This window comes from Pholcus phalangioides, unplaced genomic scaffold, assembly GCF_987345545.1.
Source record: "Pholcus phalangioides strain wild (caught in Gottingen) unplaced genomic scaffold, Ppha-v1.0 ptg000015l_1, whole genome shotgun sequence".
Lineage (NCBI taxonomy): Eukaryota > Metazoa > Arthropoda > Arachnida > Araneae > Pholcidae > Pholcus > Pholcus phalangioides.
The window spans coordinates 1,798,912-1,818,244 of record NW_028301608.1 but is presented as its reverse complement, the minus strand read 5'-3'; the positions used below and the strand labels follow the sequence as shown (position 1 = coordinate 1,818,244).

Here is a 19,333-nt window from a genome sequence, read left to right as displayed (position 1 = left end):
ACCTAATTTATTGTTGTTTATATTCACTGTTCCTACAGGCATGGCATATTTTTAGTCCTGGAATTGATTTTGTACAACCATTTATTTCATTTATACATGAAAAATACAAGTTTACTATCCTTAAACCTTTTTTTATTTTTTCTTATGACATTTTAAAGGATTAAAGCATGCTTTCGGATACATTTCATACTTTGAGAAAAAAGCTCTATGACACACAGTAGATAAATGTTCAGAACTTGCTCCACTCCTCAATATTGATGTCTGATGGGTCCAATGATGTAATGGGTAACAGATTTTACACTTTTGCATAACACTTTTTATGACAGTCAGATCCAGTTTTTTTCCCAACACTATAAATTTCAGTGTCTTTTCTGACATTTTACTTTGAATTCCAAAATGATGATATAAAATATTTAGCTCAAATGGAAATTGTGTTATAAGAAAAATTTGCTAACCCTGGAGTAGGCTACTTTATGGAGCACATTTTCTGTCTTCAGCAAGATCATAATTGAGACTTGCATCATTTGATCCAGGGGGGGGGGGGGCAGGCAGTTTAGTTCTAACACTTTTGTTTTAGTCTTCCCAATGAAGCAGCAGCAATTACTCTATCACCTGCTGGGATGATAAAGTCTTATAATTAAATAAGACACCAGCTGCCCTCTGAAGGACAAAAACCATTGTGCCATAGTTTATATCTTCACAGAAGCTATTATTTTTTACAATCGTCATCACAACAAGAAACATCACATCTTATACATCACCACCAGGCATTACATACATTAGGTTTTCAATTCTACTCTCTTCCATCTGCCTCAGCTACAGCAATTAGGTTGTAGCTGATAATTATTTCATTCTTTGTGATTTAATGCCTCATATTCTGGCTTTTTATCAGCAATTTTAAATTATTTCTTGGGAAAAATATATAGAAGTTTGTGTTAAATATTATAATGTAGATTTTTTTTTCACACAAGTATAACCATTTCATATTTATCATATACATTAAATATATGTTTATTAAAATATATGCTGTAAAAATCAAAGTAATTTAAAAAAATTTAACACTGTTGTGGTAAAATAACTTTATAATTAAGCATGTTGAAAAACTTCAAAAATACATCTATATATATGATTAATATTATCTGGGTTTATCAAATACAAAATAATTCTTTATGCAAAAATATATCAGATTGCAAAAGTTCATCTTTGTTGCATCATAAGAAATATTTATACATCAATTAAAAGTGAAATTAATTATTTCGAATTTGAACACTTCTAAGAATCTGAACATGAAGGTTTAAATTGAAAAATTATTTTATTCACCCAAAACCTTTTTTTTTCACCAACTCTCATTTGACACATTACATTAACATTTCTAATTATTTCATGAATTCATTTAATCCTAGAATTTTAAAATTTATTAATTGTTTTGAATTATTGCATTAACTACTCATGAAACTTAATTTAGTGAATACTGTAATAAATGTATAAGCGTACATGAAAAATAAAATATAAATTTCTTTTTACTAAGCATGAATCATATTAAGTCAAAATGTACAAATATAATTAATGTAGGCATATAAGTACATTGTGTTTTGTTACTCAAATGTATTAACTGTCAAAATAATGTTTACTTTTCTACAGTCTTCTTAATATATTAATAGGATTAAATTTAAAAAAAAATTGAAAATTCATGCTGTGCATCCAAAAAAAAGTGTTTAAAAAATTGTGTTAAAAATAAAAAAATAATAATAAAAAAATTAAATTTAAATGACTTTTTTCCTCTAAGGTTTACATTTTGTCTATTCATAATCTGCATTTTTTTGTGAGCATTTTAGTGGAAATTTCATTTGAATATATTGAAAATTTGCAAAGTTATGATATATTTTCACAAATAATATTGCTTGAATGGGGTTAGCCTAAGAGACGTCATTCGTGAGGTTAGAAAATATTTTTTTTTCTCAAAAAGTTATTGAGATATGTACATGAAACTTTGCATGGTCAACAAGCATGGTAGAAGCAATTAATAAAAAATAATAATTGGAATCCGGGATGATGGGTTGCATTTCAGTATCTAGTTGAATGATTTGAAATCGGAACGATCCAGTCTTATTTCGATGAATTTTGCGTTGCGAGCCAGAATAAACATATTAACGGTCAAAAAACCATTATTTTTTTTCTCCGGTATTTTACTTCATATATTTAGGAGAAATTTAAAATAAAAGTTGTTTTGGTAACTGCTGTGCCTCTGGTCTAAAAATACGTTTGAAAAATTGTATTTTTTCTATCGAAAAATTCCACAAAAACAAAGTTTACATAATTTTTTTGCATGTAAATTTCAAATGTAAGTATGAATTATTTTTATTCGTATTCTGTTTGCTTTTGTGAACACTTTAGTGAAAATTTCGCTTGAATATATTGAAAATTGAAAAAGTTATGATTTATTTTCTCAAACAATGCCGCTTAAAAATTGAGCCTCGGAAAAGTCATCTGCATCAGTTTTTGATAAATTTCAACATTTTTTTTCTCAAAAAGTTTTAGAGATATGCAAATAATATTTCACACAGTTAATAAGGATGGTAAATGCAACAAATAAAAAAAAAATCATTGAAATCTGAGACTATGGGTGTCATGGCTGGGTGATTTGACATGGAATGACCCGTACGAGTAAAAATGATTAATTGGTTTAATGAAGACATTTATATAGAAGACATTTTAAGAAGACAATTATAAATTTTTCTGTATTTATAAGACTTTCCAACTTTATTTGAAAATTACACATAATCATCAGTAATAATGATAAAATGTAGTGAAATTTAATCAAACTTTTTTATCGAGACGATTGATGATTATGCATAACCACTGGTGTATAACTTTTACACACAGTAACATCAAGGAACCAATTGCTATTGAAGTCAACCGTTGCATATATAAATGTGAAATTCGTATAAACAAGGTTCTACGGCACATCGTACCTCTCTAATATCAAACTCCCCAATAGTAGATGAAAGTTTTGGTCCCACGGGTGTCTGTGTATCAAGAGATTACCCATTAAAATATTAATGCAGCATAGTGTTTGTTTTTGTTCATTTTTTCAGCTATAGCATTACTATCCTTATTTTTGGAAAAGTCATTACTCCGTTTCAATCTCAGCGACTTCTTGTCATGCTTTTGGGCTTTTTTATCGCTAAAGGAAATAATCGCCAACATAGTACCTAAAGAAAGACAGCTGTTAATTTTTTAACTAAAAACCCCAAAACAAAACCTCTCGCTCATGTACCTACATCTCAGCTCATGTGATACATCTCTTCACTACAAATCTTTCACACAGCACTCTCTTTATTTCTTCCTATTAATGCCACTTTAATTAATTATTTACGAGTGATTTTGATTTCATGAAAAATTCTCACCATTCAATATATAGACCAACTTCTTTTTTCCAATTGACTAACGAAATGCAATGATAATTGAATAGAGATATCTCACCTTGTTTACCTTTGCCATCAGAACTGTTTGTTTTGGACGATGGCTGCTGCTGAGTATTGCGCAAGTTCCCCTTCTCCATAGTGAAAATGCTCGTCAAAGATGGCTCTTCCAGTTTCGAGGGGGCGACGATAATAATTGTTGCGAGAAGTAGAAACGCTTGCAGAGCAAACTCCTTTAGGAGCTTCAATAACAAATACAGGCTTCATCTTAACACTATTTAAAAAGCCATGTTACGACGCAAACAGATTAAAATGATTCCTTAATCCTTTCCCAGATGAAATGATACTGGAATGCGAGAGAAGGGGGTTTCAAAGACCACCGAAAAACAAAGCACGCTACGCGTGTGTTGCGGACGTTCTTTTGTTTCTAACCAACTTTCAATATCTCCTTTCAATAAAAAAAATTAGATTTATTCAAAAAACTTAAATCTATTTCAAAAAAATAACGAAAAGATTTAATACGGGGGAACTGGAATCGTAAACAAACACCGCCTCGTCGCGTAATGGCGACGCTATGTGATTTTATTCTCCTCACCAGGGTTGCCAGATCTTTCTTCAACCAATATCCTCCTCAAAAATAGCTCAAAATATTTGAACTTCATATGGTCAACCAGAATAAAAATTTTAAGGGGATGCCTGGCCCTTTTGCGGGCCATATATTCCCCATAAGGGCTGGGGGCCCATCGCGTCCCCCTGGTCAACTATGTACTAATGCAATTTGAAATCCATGGTGGTTATTGCTGCCGTCCATCCAGTAATTTGAGAACTTTATGCGGAATGCAAGGAATTTTTTTACCGAGTCCTGCCAAAGCCTCCTAGATACTGCTTCTAGGAGGCTTTGGTCCTGCCCTAATTTCAGCGACTTACAGAAGGCCTGGCAGGCTAATGAGAGAACTTTATCAACGCATCACAAACAACAAAAAGTAGGACACGTGCTGTTACTTATTATTCAGAAATAAAACGAAAAACTATCAACTAATACTATTTCTAAAACATAGATGGCAGCAAATTCTGTATATAGGGAATATTTTTTACTAGAATTGTCAACACTTTGTTAGCAAACACAGGGGTCCACTTTTGAGCAGCCAATCCATTACTTGAAATTTATTTCAAAAATTTTAAGGAAAACTGACAAGGGTGTTGCTATTCAATTTTCGACGATTTTTGATCAATAAAATTTGCAACAAATTTGATTGAAGTTTTTGTTTTATATAGAGAGGAGGGGGGGGGGGTGATTTATTTTGTTTTTTGTTGGTTGAAAATTCTCCTTGGAATCCCTGAACTTGAACTTGATTTGAACATTGTTTACTAATGTGAGAGAGAAACGTGCTCTTAACCTCTTGTGGAAGGAAGCATTATGTTAGAAATTGTTCATCTGTGTCTGATTTTCGTCTTCACGGCATTGGTCGGTTATTTCATTCAGAGGAGGCTGCGCGGGGCCACCAACACCGAGGTAATGAGAACGGCGTGATCTAAAAATGTTTCTTCCCTCGCCCTGGACGTTATTATTAGATTACTCTTGGAGTTAGGCCGGCATTACACTATAAAACTTCTTTGACAACCATCATTTATAAAATACGTTTGACAAATAAATATGATAGCGTGATGATCAAATTTGATAAAGGCTGGTATTACACTATAAAAGTTTGGTAAAAATTCTTTTGTAAAACTTGAAAAATCTAACCAATAAGTACATCTGTTACATTTGAATGAACTTATCTGATCCGCTTATTGGTTGCGTTTTTCAAGTTCTATAAACGAAATTTTATCAAACTTTTATAGTGTAATACCGGCCAAAGACCAGGTTATCTTTGATTCAAGGCCCGTTCACACGTGGTAACTAAATTTTAAGTTGTCAAAGTGATCTAAAATCTGTGCCGAAGTTATGAAATGATGAATATCCAAAGATTATTAATAATAATAAATGGATCGGGGCATAACGAATTATGTGCATGAAAGTTTCTCTGGGTTCCGTCAATAAAAACAGTGGTTGAATAAATAAATATTCTATGTATAAAAAATATATAACTCGAACCCCTTTTTAATAATAAACAGATCGGGGCATAAGGAATTCTGGGCATGAAAGTTTCTCTGGGTTCATTTTAAATAATGAACAGATAAGACAGAAGGCGTGACAATGGATAAATAAGTAATAAATATAACGGAATAATAAAATGGTATGATACAACCCGACCAGTAGATAATAATCCAAATGATGCGAGCTACAGGAGAAGGGAGGAATAATAATTCAAGAGACGTGCTGGAAATGGAACAACGGTTGTTTTGAATTTTTGAAAAAAATGAGGTGAACAAAAGAAAAATCCTTTTTGGTGAAGCTAGCGTCACTTAGTATCACCCAGCGAAAACTGGAAAGATGTCAAAAAATAAGTCAACCCAGAGCCCCCCCACCATTATGACAGTGTCTGTAACTTATCATGAGGAAAAAGTTGCCAAAGTCGTGGTGGACCATACAGCAGCTGTTCCGAATAATTTTCATACATTTCCATCCAAACTTTTTTCTTGCGCACGTGCTTGACCGAACAGAAAATTATTTATATTTCAGTTTATAATATTTCTATTTTGAGTTTTAAGCTAATTTATCATGCACCGTTGTGGGAAAATATATTTGAGTAGTCTGAATTAAAAATCATACATGTATGTTTCTGAGGAAAAATTGGCTAGTTTAATTTGCAGGGTCGTCATTTAGGGGGGTCAGGGGGGGGCCCCCGGCTTTTGAAAATACACTAAAAATGGTATATATGTATTAATATATATATATATATATACACGCATACATTGAGTACGTGTTCTTTGCCCCCCCCCCCCTCCCAACCTGGTAAAAGTTGAAGTGACGGCCCTGTTCGTTTGTTTTTTATTTTCTGTGTACCATCAACATTTCCATACTCAGACCTGCCAACCTTGAAAACGCAAAAGTCCTGTAATTTTCTGGAAAAATCCCATAATTTCCTGCAACCGTACCATAATTTCCTATGCATAATCTGTGGAGTAGAAGTCAGATAAAGAAGAATTAAATGTAAAATTGGCAAAATATGTGTATATTTTTATAAGGTAATAGATTGTGCACGGATGCAACATTTAGAAGCAGCAACATTTTCTCTGAAAATCACTAACTTTCCTCAAATTTTTCAAGATTTCATTAAAGGGGAAATAAAATTTATTTTCATATAAATTTCAGGGCATTTTTTGTTCTCAAAGTAGCGAAATGCAAATGTGAAACTTATTGCAGTAAAATATACACTTTTGTGTGTTCGAAATATTAATGAGTATAAAATATTTATTTTACAACTCATTACATTAAATATGATCAAACGTGCCAACTTTTGGAATCCAAAAATATGGAGATTCGCCCGGGGTGATCATACAAAAATTTACTTTCTTCTGAACATGCGTATAATCCATACAAGGTATGCAACACAAGACAATGGCCAACTATACACCAACTCAAGACATTATTGCAATTTTTCCGCAGAAAAAGGGGCTGCGATAATATTCACATTATCACTGGTAAGCAATACTAGCAAACTGCTTATAAATTCCGTGAAAGAATGTGTATGATGAAGTGCATGTAGGGTAAGTAGTAGGGCACAGATAGTACTTAATGTATTGTCTGTAATTCTTCTCTGTATATAATGGACAATTAATCGTGAATCTATTTCTAGGCCATTTTTCCATGAATAAATCATCAATTTACATCATGTTGGCTATGCATTTTTACTGTGTTCTGCTCAGGAGAACTTCCTCACAGATCTTTTTTCCCAGTTGTGAAAAATTTGAGGGGAAAACATTGATTTTTATCATAATTTTTCACATTTTGGGTAATATTTATTTCATACAGGGTTGTATTTTCTCTGATTGTAATAAATATAACCATGTTTATGCAGGACAATGAAAGAGAATCAGGATGCTATAAAATCTTTTACGGAACTCAAACTGGAAATGCCAAGGTAATTATTTTACAATTTTTATTTTTCTGTAAAAAATCAAAAGGAAAATTTGATTAATTATTTACATTCAAATATGAATTTTATTGTAGCAGGGGTCTGTCCGGCCAAACTTTGGGTCCGTTTCCCTGACCCTTCACACAATTCTGGATGTGAAAAATGAACTTTCACAAAATACAAATCCATGAAACCAGAATTTGACATTTCATTTCTTTTGTGATGGATTAACCAGATTGTTTCACTTCACACAAAATAATTTGTTTTTCACAAAATTAATGGCTCTTTTCACAAAAATAAAGGAAACTTTGTCACAAAAAAATCTGGACAGACCCTTGATTATAAGCAAATTTCAGTAGAAGGTAAAAAATCCAATGAAAAAAAAGTTGTTTATTTTTTCCATTGAAAGAGCCAAAATGTGCTATTTTTGGTTAGATTTCTCTTATTTGGATCACAGTTTGTATCTCTTTTGCCTAATTTTAGGAGTCCACAAAAGCAGATTATCTTTCTTTGTATGTGTGTCCTGTAGGCTACATAAATGTTGTTGTTTTTTCCAGCATTTTGCTGAATTGTTGGAGGAGTCTCTGAAGAAGCAGTACAGAGAGGCTGAAGTTGCCAGCATGCAGAATTTTGACTCGGAACTTTTGTCTGCAGAAGTATGTCTTTCATTAGCGTTCATGTTTGACTAATCTAAAATATTAATTTCTGTAGTTAAACACATTTTATTCTGATTTCATACTAAATTCATACTACTCTACATTTCAGGTAAATGTAGAGACCACTTGAGTGAATATTTTTTATAGTCCCAACAGACTTCTACGTTAGAGAGATTCAACTGTAATTATACAAGAGCATGGATGTTCAGGCAAACTGCCATAAATGCCTATTTCAACATAGTTTATTAGTGAATTTCAAAGGCCATAATCTGTTAAACTTGGATATTTTGAGCATTGAGAACAAATGAATTGCTCTTATGGAGGCTTTTTGCCTGCCTATTTCAACCATTTTTAGTGGCTTTCTTGCCTGCTTATTTCAGCCATTAACCTCTTAGTGCCTAAACCCCTGGGTTCTAGTATAATTACTAGGGCTAGGATTTTATGCCCTAAAAACTTCTAAAAATTGCTGTATAAAAAATGCATTTATACCCTTAAAAAGCGGTAAATATGCATTATGAAGCGAAAAGTATATCCTAAAAAAATTTTCATTCCTATCTCAGATAACATTAATTTTATCAAAATTCAAAATAATATGATAATGAGGAGTGTGGATGCAGTCTAGACCATTTGAAACCATTACTTATTGTGCGAACAAAAATTCTTCATTTTACTAACCACTACAAGTATCAGAGAATCAATAACACGAAGCTTTCATTTTTTTTTTTACAATGTACCAAACACGCACAGAAAGTTTTTACATTCTAAAATGTCTGTGAGAGAGAAAAAAATGAAACTGAACTTAAATATACAAATTTATTCATGAATTTAATGCTGAAATGTTAGCACTTTGGAAACCACAGCTATACATTGTATATATAAAATTAATTTCCTGCTTGTGTATGTACATATATTCTTAATACATATCTACAATATTGTTATGATCCCCACTAAGTTTTGTATTGCTGTATATAAAACAAGAACTCAAATAAATGATAAGCTACTTTAAAGGTTTGTCAGATGGAAATATTGTACTGCAATAATAGTTCCTAGACCTCTACCTTGATTTTTGGAATGTTTACTTTGTTTACCGTTGTTTCTACTGAATACATTTTTGTAACATTCATCTTTTTACAAGCATTTGTAAGTTGTTGAATGCTCAGAGTATTCTTGAAAGAAAAAACCCCAGCAGCACCAGGTATTGATACTATTTCACCAAACACCAACTCTGGCTATATTGCAATATTACAATTTACTGCCATTAATGAGATAGGTTGGAAATGAAGGCGCTGTCTACCAGTGGTCACCTTGAATTCGTTAGGGAAAATATCTTACTTATATCCTCCCTCGGGTTCGAACCCGGGACCGTGACAGCAACCTTCGTGGTGACAGAGGAGCATCTTATCACCAAACCATTTGGGCCGGGTATTGATGCTGGCACTCAATAAAAATAAAACTGGAAAGGACATAAATTCAACTTAATTTGCATTTTTTTTAGGATTTAGAGAAAAATTCATTTCATCAGCTCATAGCTACAATGCACAACAAAAATCATACACAGATTTTCAAAAAAAAAACGGTTTTTCTATTATCTGCCAACAAAGTTTTAAACATTGAAAAGCTCTTTTGTACTTCAACTGACACTGCTAGAGCATATGTGAAAAGAATTGCATTTTTTTTTGGTTCTCTCTCTGAAAATCTAAAGAGAAAAGTGTTTTCCTGATAGTGCGTTTGCAATTAAACACAATTTTTTGTATTCCTCATTTTTGTTCAAAACTTTCCAATTTTCTTTTGCACGGCCGTTCCCACTTTCCCAGTCACTGTGTTTAGGCGATTCGTAACTTCCTTCTGGAATGCTAATGGAGCACTTCTCTAAAGAAGTAATTGTGTTGGAAATGAAACCAGAATTTGACCTTATGTAGGAAAATTTACCTGCAATTTCTTGATCAGCAACCAACTTTGATTGAACATTCCATTGTTATCAAATGATTTGATGATCTCCACAACTGAGTTATCACAGTAATAGTTACATACTTCAATCCCCCATGGAGGGGTTAGCGCACCAACCTCTCGATGAGTATAAAACAGGATGCCATTCAGAATTGGCAATAAATTATAGGTCCCGGGGAGGGGTCTAATTAGCCATTGTATGCAGAAAATGACTGTGGTGCAACAAAAATGATCAGTTTCTGTGAAGGCCTTTGCTTCACTTTGGGCATGTTGAAAATTCAATTTCAAAATAATACACGAATCATTCACAGTCGATATAAACATTATTTACAGTTACTATAAGGATAACTTCCGAAGACTTTGAAAATATATAGACCCTATGTTTTCATCAGCATTTGCTCAAACTTGATCAGATGCAGTGAGGTAACCTCATCCAGCAAAATTTCCCTCTCTTTTGAGTAAGTTTTCTCAATAAATTCAGAATTAATGTGCTACTATCTATTCGCAAAAATATCTAGCAAAGTGTTTAGCTTTGCAAAAGCATTGCACAAAATTAAAAAACAACAAATTTTAAAGAATTGCTTGAAAAATTTCCATAAATACTAAGACATTTCCCACATGGACCAATTTTAGCTAATTTTTCTCTCAAATATTGAATATTTCTCACTAAGAACCATCACTGATTCAGATGATTTATCTATTTAGAGCCACACACCAGTGTCCCAAAAGGGCTAGGATTTTTATGCTATAAAAATGCAATGTTGTTACTGATTGGTTGAATTGCAGGTTTTTGACCAATCAGTCACAAGGCTTCATTTCTAGTGCATAAAAATCATCTCCTTAAATCTACATCCACTGCGCTTGCTCACGAGTTTCAAAAGGTTTGCTAAGATTATCAGTTGGCACTTATATTTCTGTTGTTCTTCGCAGAAAGGGGGGAAAATATACGGTTTATCTAAAATTCTGAAATATGCAAAATATGCTCTATCACGTAAAAATGGCATAATATGCAAACAAATATAAAAATATGTAAAGACATAGATATCTGAGCCCTAATAATTGCATTAAATATTATTTTCATAATATTTGCCTTTGCTATGTTACAGCTACACCATTTTTTTTTTTTTTTTTTTTTTTTTTGGTGTTGACATGCTAAGATTATAATACAGTAGTGAGTTGTTTTATGAGGAAGTTAAAGTGACTTTTACAAAGAAATCTTTTTGAATGTGTGAAACAGCAAACCAAATTTCAATCCATAGTAAAACACAATGTTAACAGTTAAATTACTGGTTTCCTGTATGAAATGGAAAGTCCATTAAAAAAATATGTTGATCAACAAGCTGGTTATCAATATGACCATCTTTTTGATTCTGTTCGAGATGGATTAGTGTCTCATAGAGTTCTATCTTAGACAAGTTCCACTGTAGTTTATTTAATATTAATGTTTTTCTGCAAAACTATGTGCATCAGTACAGATGCATATAATGATTTTCACTCATGATACTTATTCAACATGTTTTATTAATAATTATTGTAATCTTTAAAACAATTTAAAAGATTACAGTGATCAATGATGAAACAAGCATGTTGGTAATATGTGTCACAAGTGAAAACTGAGGTAGAAGTAAAAATTGTAAATATCTTTTGCAGAATTTGAATTTTGTTCTCGTAAGTTTGAAGTAAATGTTTTTCCTCAAAATGTTATTCATTATTGTTTCTTGTTTAAGACTTATTTAAGAATCCATTTTTATTCTAATTTTGCAGTGTTCAAAATACACAGCTTGCTTTTTCATTATCTCAACCCATGAGGATGGTCAACCTCCAAAAGATGCTGCATGGTTTTGCAAATCACTCGAAGATGCCGTCACAGATTTCCGTGTTTCAAAATCATTGCTGAAAGAAATGAAATTCTCTGTGTTTGGTTTGGGAAATTCATTCTATAAAGAAAATTTTAATAAGGTATATTTTACATGATAAACACGCACACACCATAAAAAATTATTTAAAGGATTTTTTTGTCAAGTTGTATTTTTCTTGGGCTTTTATATATCGCATGATGCAGTTGGCTAGATCAAAGTTATAGGGATGGCAAAAAAATTCAAAGGACTCAAATCCTTGGTTTAACTGAAAATCTTAACATCTGCATGCATGTAGGGTTCATACATGATGTTTAGCTGTTACAATTTTACAGTCGGCCCCCGTATTTGCGGGAGTTGCGTTCCGAGAGTGACCGCGAATACGAAAATCAGTGAATAACCGAAACCATAGATTTTTTTACGTATCTTGTTCATTGAACATCATGAAAAAGAGCAGGGTGAGACAGAGGTAGAAGGGAATGTAAAAGAAGGTGCTGCAATTGTTGGCGATGTTTTCTGAAAGAACATTGTGATTTTTGTATGCCGTTTCTTCTTATCATCAAGTATTTAGACCATTCTCAAATCTCTCCCACTTCAACATGCCGACTTCTTCCTACTTGTCCCACAAGTCTTTTTCCTCATTTCTTTTGAAATCCCAGGCTGCTGCCTCCGGCCCTTATGTGCCACTGGGTGCATGTGCAATTCTTCTCTCTAGTCATTGCTATCCATTTTAGTCAAATGGCTTATACATTACATCGAGTTGATAGCTGTCTTCATGGAGCGAACAAACGAAGTGATTAGATACTTGCGAGCACTTGGCTGGGGGAGGGGCCACTACTATAAATCTTCACTAACTTTTTCCGGCACAACCCTGCCTCTTTTGAGGTAACAGAAGTAAGTTGCTTGGCATCAGTTTGGGGTTGTGAGCGGTTCTATCTATCTATGAAACCACCCTTTACGTGCATAAAATTCTGATGAAATATGGAGGTGGTAAAAGCCTCCACCTTTTAAGCGAGACGTTTCATCAGCCCTTTCCTTTATAGAACAGTAAAAAATTTTTGCCTTTTCCATTATAATATTACAATCGATTGGAATACCTTTTTTGTAGCAATCTTGCACCCACAAAAAAAACTATTTTCTGTACGAGAAACACATGGATCCCGTAGGCTATGCAAAGTTTTCGCTAACAAAGGTGCAGCTACAGCCACAGTAGCTCAAATTTCAGATTCCTTTCTCTTGATATATCTTACCGTAGATTAGTTGATTCTGTAATGACAGGCCACAGCAGCAATTGACTTACTTTTGCCAAGCATCGTCAATATATCCAATTTTTCTTGTGAAGTTTTCACTTTTTTTTGCCTTTTCAAAGCATTATCAGTAGTACTAGAAGAATGAGCCTTCCTGAAAAAGCACAACTCAAATTTTGTAAGTAGAACACGTGAATGAGAGAGAGATATGATTGCTGAGTGTTGCCAAAAAAAAATTTCCAATGGGGGGGGGGGGAACCGTGAGTACTGGGGCAGACTGTATTGCACTGGAATCAAAGTCACGGTGCAATTTCTTGATGATGTTTAAAGCCTCCTACTACTAAACCACACATGTACCTCATCTATATTCCTCTGCAGAACATCTAATGAATCGGTACATGTTGGAATGTGCATGTCCGTGTTGTGAACCTAACTTGAAGCTCTTTTCTGTGTAATGCTTGTAGTACTGCCATCTTACCACACATTTTTCGAACTATGAGTGAAGTGTAATGTTTGAAGATTTTACCGTTGTAGACCTGTTGCTCTCTGCAGCGATATGCTTAACACCTGCTGCACAAAATCTTTTTGTGATTGGCTGTTGAGAAACTTGTCCCCAGTTTTTTGCCAATCATTCAAGAGTCATCACACAAATGGCTTGCTTTCATTTACCACTTAATTTTTTTTGCTTTCTGACATTTTATTCACTTTAGTGACATGAAAATGTTTGAGATCTTGAATCACAACTTGAGATTTCTATTGAACAATGGAAGTTATATCAGATGGTACAAAATCTTTGGCTAAACAATGTTAAAATGAGTGTATAGTTATAAAAAAACATGGTTGACTTATTGCTGCTTTAGAATATCTTGGTTTGCCCTTTTCAGGTCATTATCATTTGAATTTTTTTTTTCAAATTGAGCTATTAAACAAGATCCTAGGAAACGAAAGAATTGATTAATTAAAATTAATTGAATCCTAAATGAAAATTAAAAAATTCTAACTCGATCATCCCACTACAAGTGCCATTCTCAAAGGAAGTTGTTTGTACCTACTTGTTACCTGATTAAAAATTAATTATATAACTTGGAGTCTGTCGAGACTAGCCACAAGTTGTCCACTTTCTCCACATGTTTAACAGACAAAATACATAATGACAGCTTGTCTGTTCAAGTTAGAAGAGCCACTAAAATTCAGTTTTTGAAATAATTCAGTTTTGTTTGCAATAAAAGTAAATACCAAAACATTTTAGTACATTTAAAAGTACATTGTGGAACACAATTTGAGAAATGCTAGTGTATCTCATTCCAACTTTATATCGTCAAATTAATGCACTATATATTCAGGCTGCTGTGGACTTGGATAGATGTCTGTTTGATCTTCAAGCATCTAAAATCATGGAGGTTTATTTAGGTGATGAAAATTCCACTGAAAGTGAAAATGGTGGTTAGTGTTTTTTTTTTCTTTATTTCGCTACTTTTTATTACATCCTTATTAAAGTTTTACTGCATATACAACGTAGCATATAATCAAATCAAACTGGAAAGACGTATGGATTTCAGTAACTTTATGTTGCTATAAAATGAAATACAACCATTAGTAATTAATACTATGAAAGATTGCAAACATCACTGAATCTTAAAAATGAGGTCCTGTAATTACATTGGTCTACAAGGTTTTCCTAACGTGGAAAAATTTAGCTGTTCTTCAATTAATATTAATTAATTTTTGGGTGCTGTTTCTAGATCTGACCTTAAAAAATGTCCATCGCATCTAGTTTTTTTCTTATATGGTATTTAACTTTTAACATCTTTCAAAATTGACATATTTAGGCTATACGTGTAAAATGATACTAGAAGTAATATTTCAATATTTTGCTAACTAAAACTTGGGAAATGGCAACACTGATTTTATCTCTAATTGTAACCCGATTCTTCATTTGTTTAGTGGAAACACATGGTTTATGTTTATGTACATCCTTTTAGTCAAACAATGCAATGTCGCAGAAGCATTTACTGTTTCAAATAAGTTTTGCGATATGTTTTGCTGCCACCACTTCACATAAAATTGGGGTGGGATCAGAGGTGTATGCAGGGTGGTATGGGAGCTTATGTCCTTCCTAAGGTGATCAAAAATTAAAAATATTTTTTATAGAAAACAAAATATTGAAAGACTAAATACGTAAGACTAATTAAATACCTTTATCAGCTATTTTAATCAGTTCCTAATAGTGAATTTATCTGGAAGAAAATCCCTGTGAACCCTTTCCCCCTGAACCTTCTGTAACTCCTCCTACGTCGATCCCTGGGGCTGATGGGAAAACATCAACGCTAGAAACAAATCTGGCCATTTCACTCACCTTTAAAGAAAAATTTTCCAAAATTATGAGACAAAACTAAAAGTAGTGTTTGTAGGTCCTCAAATAAGAAAGCTATCGAGTGATTTTGTTTTCACAGAACATGCTGCATGGCAATTGTTCACATCTGCAATGAAGGGCTTTTTAGGGAATATCAAAGGCAGGTGGTATCCTTCAATGATGAGTGACCCCAAAGCAGAATGTACCAAAATGTGCGACGTACGTCGCAGAACAACCAGTGCTGTTGCAGAACAATCTGGAAGAATTTTAAGAATAGTGTAGAAAAACGCTATTATGTATATGCGAATTTTTACCGCAGAACATTTTCAGTCAGCTGAGGGTTCGTTGCAGAACATCGCAAAACATTCTGCTTTCGGGATGAGTGATTACTGTTGGATTTTGCAGAAGGAAGGCAACACAATTAACCTACATAAGAGAAAAAAAATGAATTATTTTTATAAAATACTGGAAAAATTAGTATAAATTTCGTTTTGTGTATATGCATGAGCATGAGGAAAAAACATTTTTTTGCTATTTTATTTATAATGATGTATGGGTATGATAAAATAACTATGGTAATATATTATAATATGTTATTAAGAATATGCTAATTATCTACATTTTCAAAATGTGTAAGTTTTTCATAGTTTATAAGTATTTCAAAAAATGACCATAATGCATACAAAAAAAACTGTACGTAATGGAGATTTCTTACATTCTTATTCAGCTCCCAAAAGTAGTGTACAAAATTTATTTCACTCATTTTATAAAAAAAGTTAAAAATTGTTAACCAGTGTTATCTTCCACCAATTTGGATTGGATACACGGCTCAAAGAAATGGGAGGCTTCTTTGAGTGTTTCAGCATACCCTGCAGAACAGCTCATATTTTGCAGCTAGTGAGTCTTGATAACTGTGCCTTCCAGAGGGCATGGCATACCTAAAGAAGAGAGTCTGAAACTATTTATATAGCTGTGAAATTAAAGAAACTAAGTAGCTAAGTTAGAAAAAAAAACTTAAAAAATTTCCTACACCAGAAAATGTGGAACAATCTGTTGTGTATCTATTGGCATTCAGCAACGGTCCATGGTTCTCTGGATGAATGCAATTATGTCTTGCATCCATAGGAACATTCTGATAGGGTGGTCAATTTAAATTGGTAGATACCATATATGAGAGACGGCTATCCTCAAAAATCGCCGTTTTAATGCAAAACCTTCTTTGTGCAGAGAAATTTAAAAAATACTTTAAATTATTTGGTGCCGCCTCCCCCCCCCCCCGATTGACCTTTACAAATAGCTTACCCATTAAAATGCCACTGACCATCCTGCGTATGGAATCCGTTGTTAACTATATTTGCACTTTATTTTTTTTTGCATTTACTTTCCTTAGGATGTAAAAATCCCGAAAAATCTACACTTCCGGTTAATATTTTGTCTTAATTTTTACATGTGTTTATTGCTGATTTTATTTGTCATGTTGAGTTGCAAATCAGAATCAAAATGATTTTGTATTTATTATTATTGTATAGGTCTTGAAGGTGATTTCAAACATTGGCAAATTTTGTTGTTGCAGAAGCTGAAAGATCTCCAACTGAAAAGTGAGGTCTGTAATTCATGTTTAGAACTTAAAGCAACCGTTCACTGTAGAGTAAAATTTTGTTACTGTAGAGAGAAAACTCAATTAGAGTAAAAAATTCTGGAGCTGCCTTGAAGGACGTTGTGTTCCTTGGGAACCAATATTTTTATATATGTGTGCTCATGTCTTGTCTTTTCTCTGTTGTTTTTATTTTGTCTTTAAAGTGTAGGGCGTAGTAGCCCAGGTCGATAAGATACTCACCTAAAGTACTGAAGGATGTGCAGAGATGTCGCGAGTTCGATACATGGTTCGTCCTTGTCAGAAAACTTTCCTGACACAAGGGTACAACAGAAACGACGACATGACCACAGAAAAAATTGCTACCACAGGGAGTCCCCCATCAAGGGGTTAGCGCAGGGCCGTCATTTCAACTTTTTACGGGGGGGGAAGGCAAAGCACATGTACTCAATGTATGTATGTATATATATATATATATATATACCATTTTTAGTGTATTTTCAAAAGCCGGGGGGCACTGCCCCCCCCCTGAATGACGTGCCTGGGTTAGCGCACCAACCCCTCAATGAGTATAAAAAAATAAGCCTGCTGTTCAGAATCGGCAATAAATTGTAGGTCCCGGTCTAATTAGCCCTCGTGTGCAGAAAATGACTATGGTACGACAAAAATGATCAAATGATTTAAAGTGTATTTTCTGTCTTTTTTTGCGAATAAAATAAATTAAAAAATATTGAAGTTAAAATCACTGTAGAATTAAAAATGTTTATTTTTCCTCTATCAACTTAAAATTGAAGTTTCAAAATTATATAAATTATTTCATGTACATTGTAAGAATTTTGGCTCTGAAAAAAATATAATCTTAATGTATTACGCACAGTTCAATCATGATGAAGAGTTGGAAGAAACTGAAATTCTGGAGGAAAGTGACAGTGATGCTGATAAAGAAGAGCCTGTGTTGGATGTTGAAGAACTGGGTTCTGTAATTAGAAATTACAAGAACAATGAGGTTTGATATGAAATTTTATTGAGTAATGTGTTCAATTGCAATATTTATTTAATTATTTTTCATAAAGTTGTGTCAATATGACCATGTCAACAAAGTCATTTTGTCATGTAACATTTAGCAAAATGCATTAGAGCAGTTTCCCAAAGTGAGCAGTATCCCTCTGGGGGAATGGAATAGTCTAGGGCAGCGGTTCTCAACCGGTGCTCCGCGGTGCACTTCTCAGGGGCTCCACGGCTACTCCAGGATAATAAAATAAATCATTAAATTTAATAAGCAAACAAACAAAAAGAGGCCTAAAGGGTACCGCCATAAAAATTATACACTGAAAAGGGTTCCGCGAGTCAGAAAAGGTTGAGAACCGCTGGTCTAGGGGAAAGGGGTGGTGGAAGCTACAGGTATAACATAGAGTCTCATGGGTTGGCTTGAGTTTGGGGGGGGGGGTGATGGAAGGAAAAATTTCCGAAGAAAGGAACTCTACATTAGAGTAGATTATGCATAACAAAATAAAGAAACCAACCATAAAGTCAAATATAAAGGAGAAGCAATGTGTGTCTTATTTGTTTTGACACTTTATGAATGCTGTCTAGGGGAATATAATTATATAACCACAATATATTTTTTATTGGGGTTGGTTACCAACTCTTGCTTCCTGATTGCTCTGGGAAAAAAAAGAACAAGTCAGAGGCTGTGATCACTATGAACCTTAGAGCCTGCATGTGAATCTGAAGCATTTAGACATTAGGGATTCATGGTTTTTCTTTGTTATTTGCCACTATCTTTGGTTTCATCATTACTGTGATATAGTACCAAGCAAATGGATTCTTAATCCTCCATAAATTAATCATATTTCCCCAACTAAGCTGTTACGTGATATCGGAATAATTGAATTGTGCTGCATACTTGGTGAATGTTGTTAGGATCAGGCAAGGCCAGGAAAAACCATACTAGATTGCTTCAGACAAAGCAGAATAACTAATATTTCAGTATATTGCTCTGACTGAGGTTTTCAACTTACTTTTGTGTACCTATGGTAAATACAATCATTTCTAAACTCAGTACTGGAAAGACCTGACTGGTAATCAGGAGAAGAAGAAAGAAAATGGGTGGGAATAGAGGGTTGCATTTACCCCCCCCCCCCATCATCATCAATAATTGAGTGGACTGATCCAATGTATATACAGTCGGTCCCCGTATTTGCGGGGATTACGTTCTGGGGGTGACAGCAAATAACCG

General features: G+C 33.6%; 2 protein-coding genes across 3 annotated transcripts in view; one reads left to right on the top strand and one right to left on the bottom strand.

The window, feature by feature from the left end:
* The window catches only part of LOC149075224 (E3 ubiquitin-protein ligase RNF10), a 28,740-nt gene extending 24,701 nt beyond the window's left edge, over nt 1-4,039 (bottom strand). The window contains exon 1 of one of the 2 annotated variants that reach the window (XM_089242511.1): nt 3,484-4,039. In XM_089242511.1, coding sequence (XP_089098637.1) covers nt 3,484-3,562 — 79 coding nt within the window. In that variant the 5' untranslated portion in view covers nt 3,563-4,039. The remainder of the gene's footprint in view (nt 1-3,483) is intronic. The other variant, XM_089242510.1, reaches the window with a different exon arrangement.
* A 481-nt stretch (nt 4,040-4,520) lies between these two features.
* The window catches only part of LOC149075223 (S-adenosyl-L-methionine-dependent tRNA 4-demethylwyosine synthase TYW1-like), a 56,855-nt gene continuing 42,042 nt past the window's right edge, over nt 4,521-19,333 (top strand). Inside the window, exons 1-7 of the mRNA XM_089242509.1 lie at nt 4,521-4,935; nt 7,385-7,447; nt 7,999-8,097; nt 11,809-12,003; nt 14,491-14,590; nt 17,030-17,103; nt 17,972-18,100. Coding sequence (XP_089098635.1) covers nt 4,840-4,935; nt 7,385-7,447; nt 7,999-8,097; nt 11,809-12,003; nt 14,491-14,590; nt 17,030-17,103; nt 17,972-18,100 — 756 coding nt within the window. The 5' untranslated portion in view covers nt 4,521-4,839. The remainder of the gene's footprint in view (nt 4,936-7,384; nt 7,448-7,998; nt 8,098-11,808; nt 12,004-14,490; nt 14,591-17,029; nt 17,104-17,971; nt 18,101-19,333) is intronic.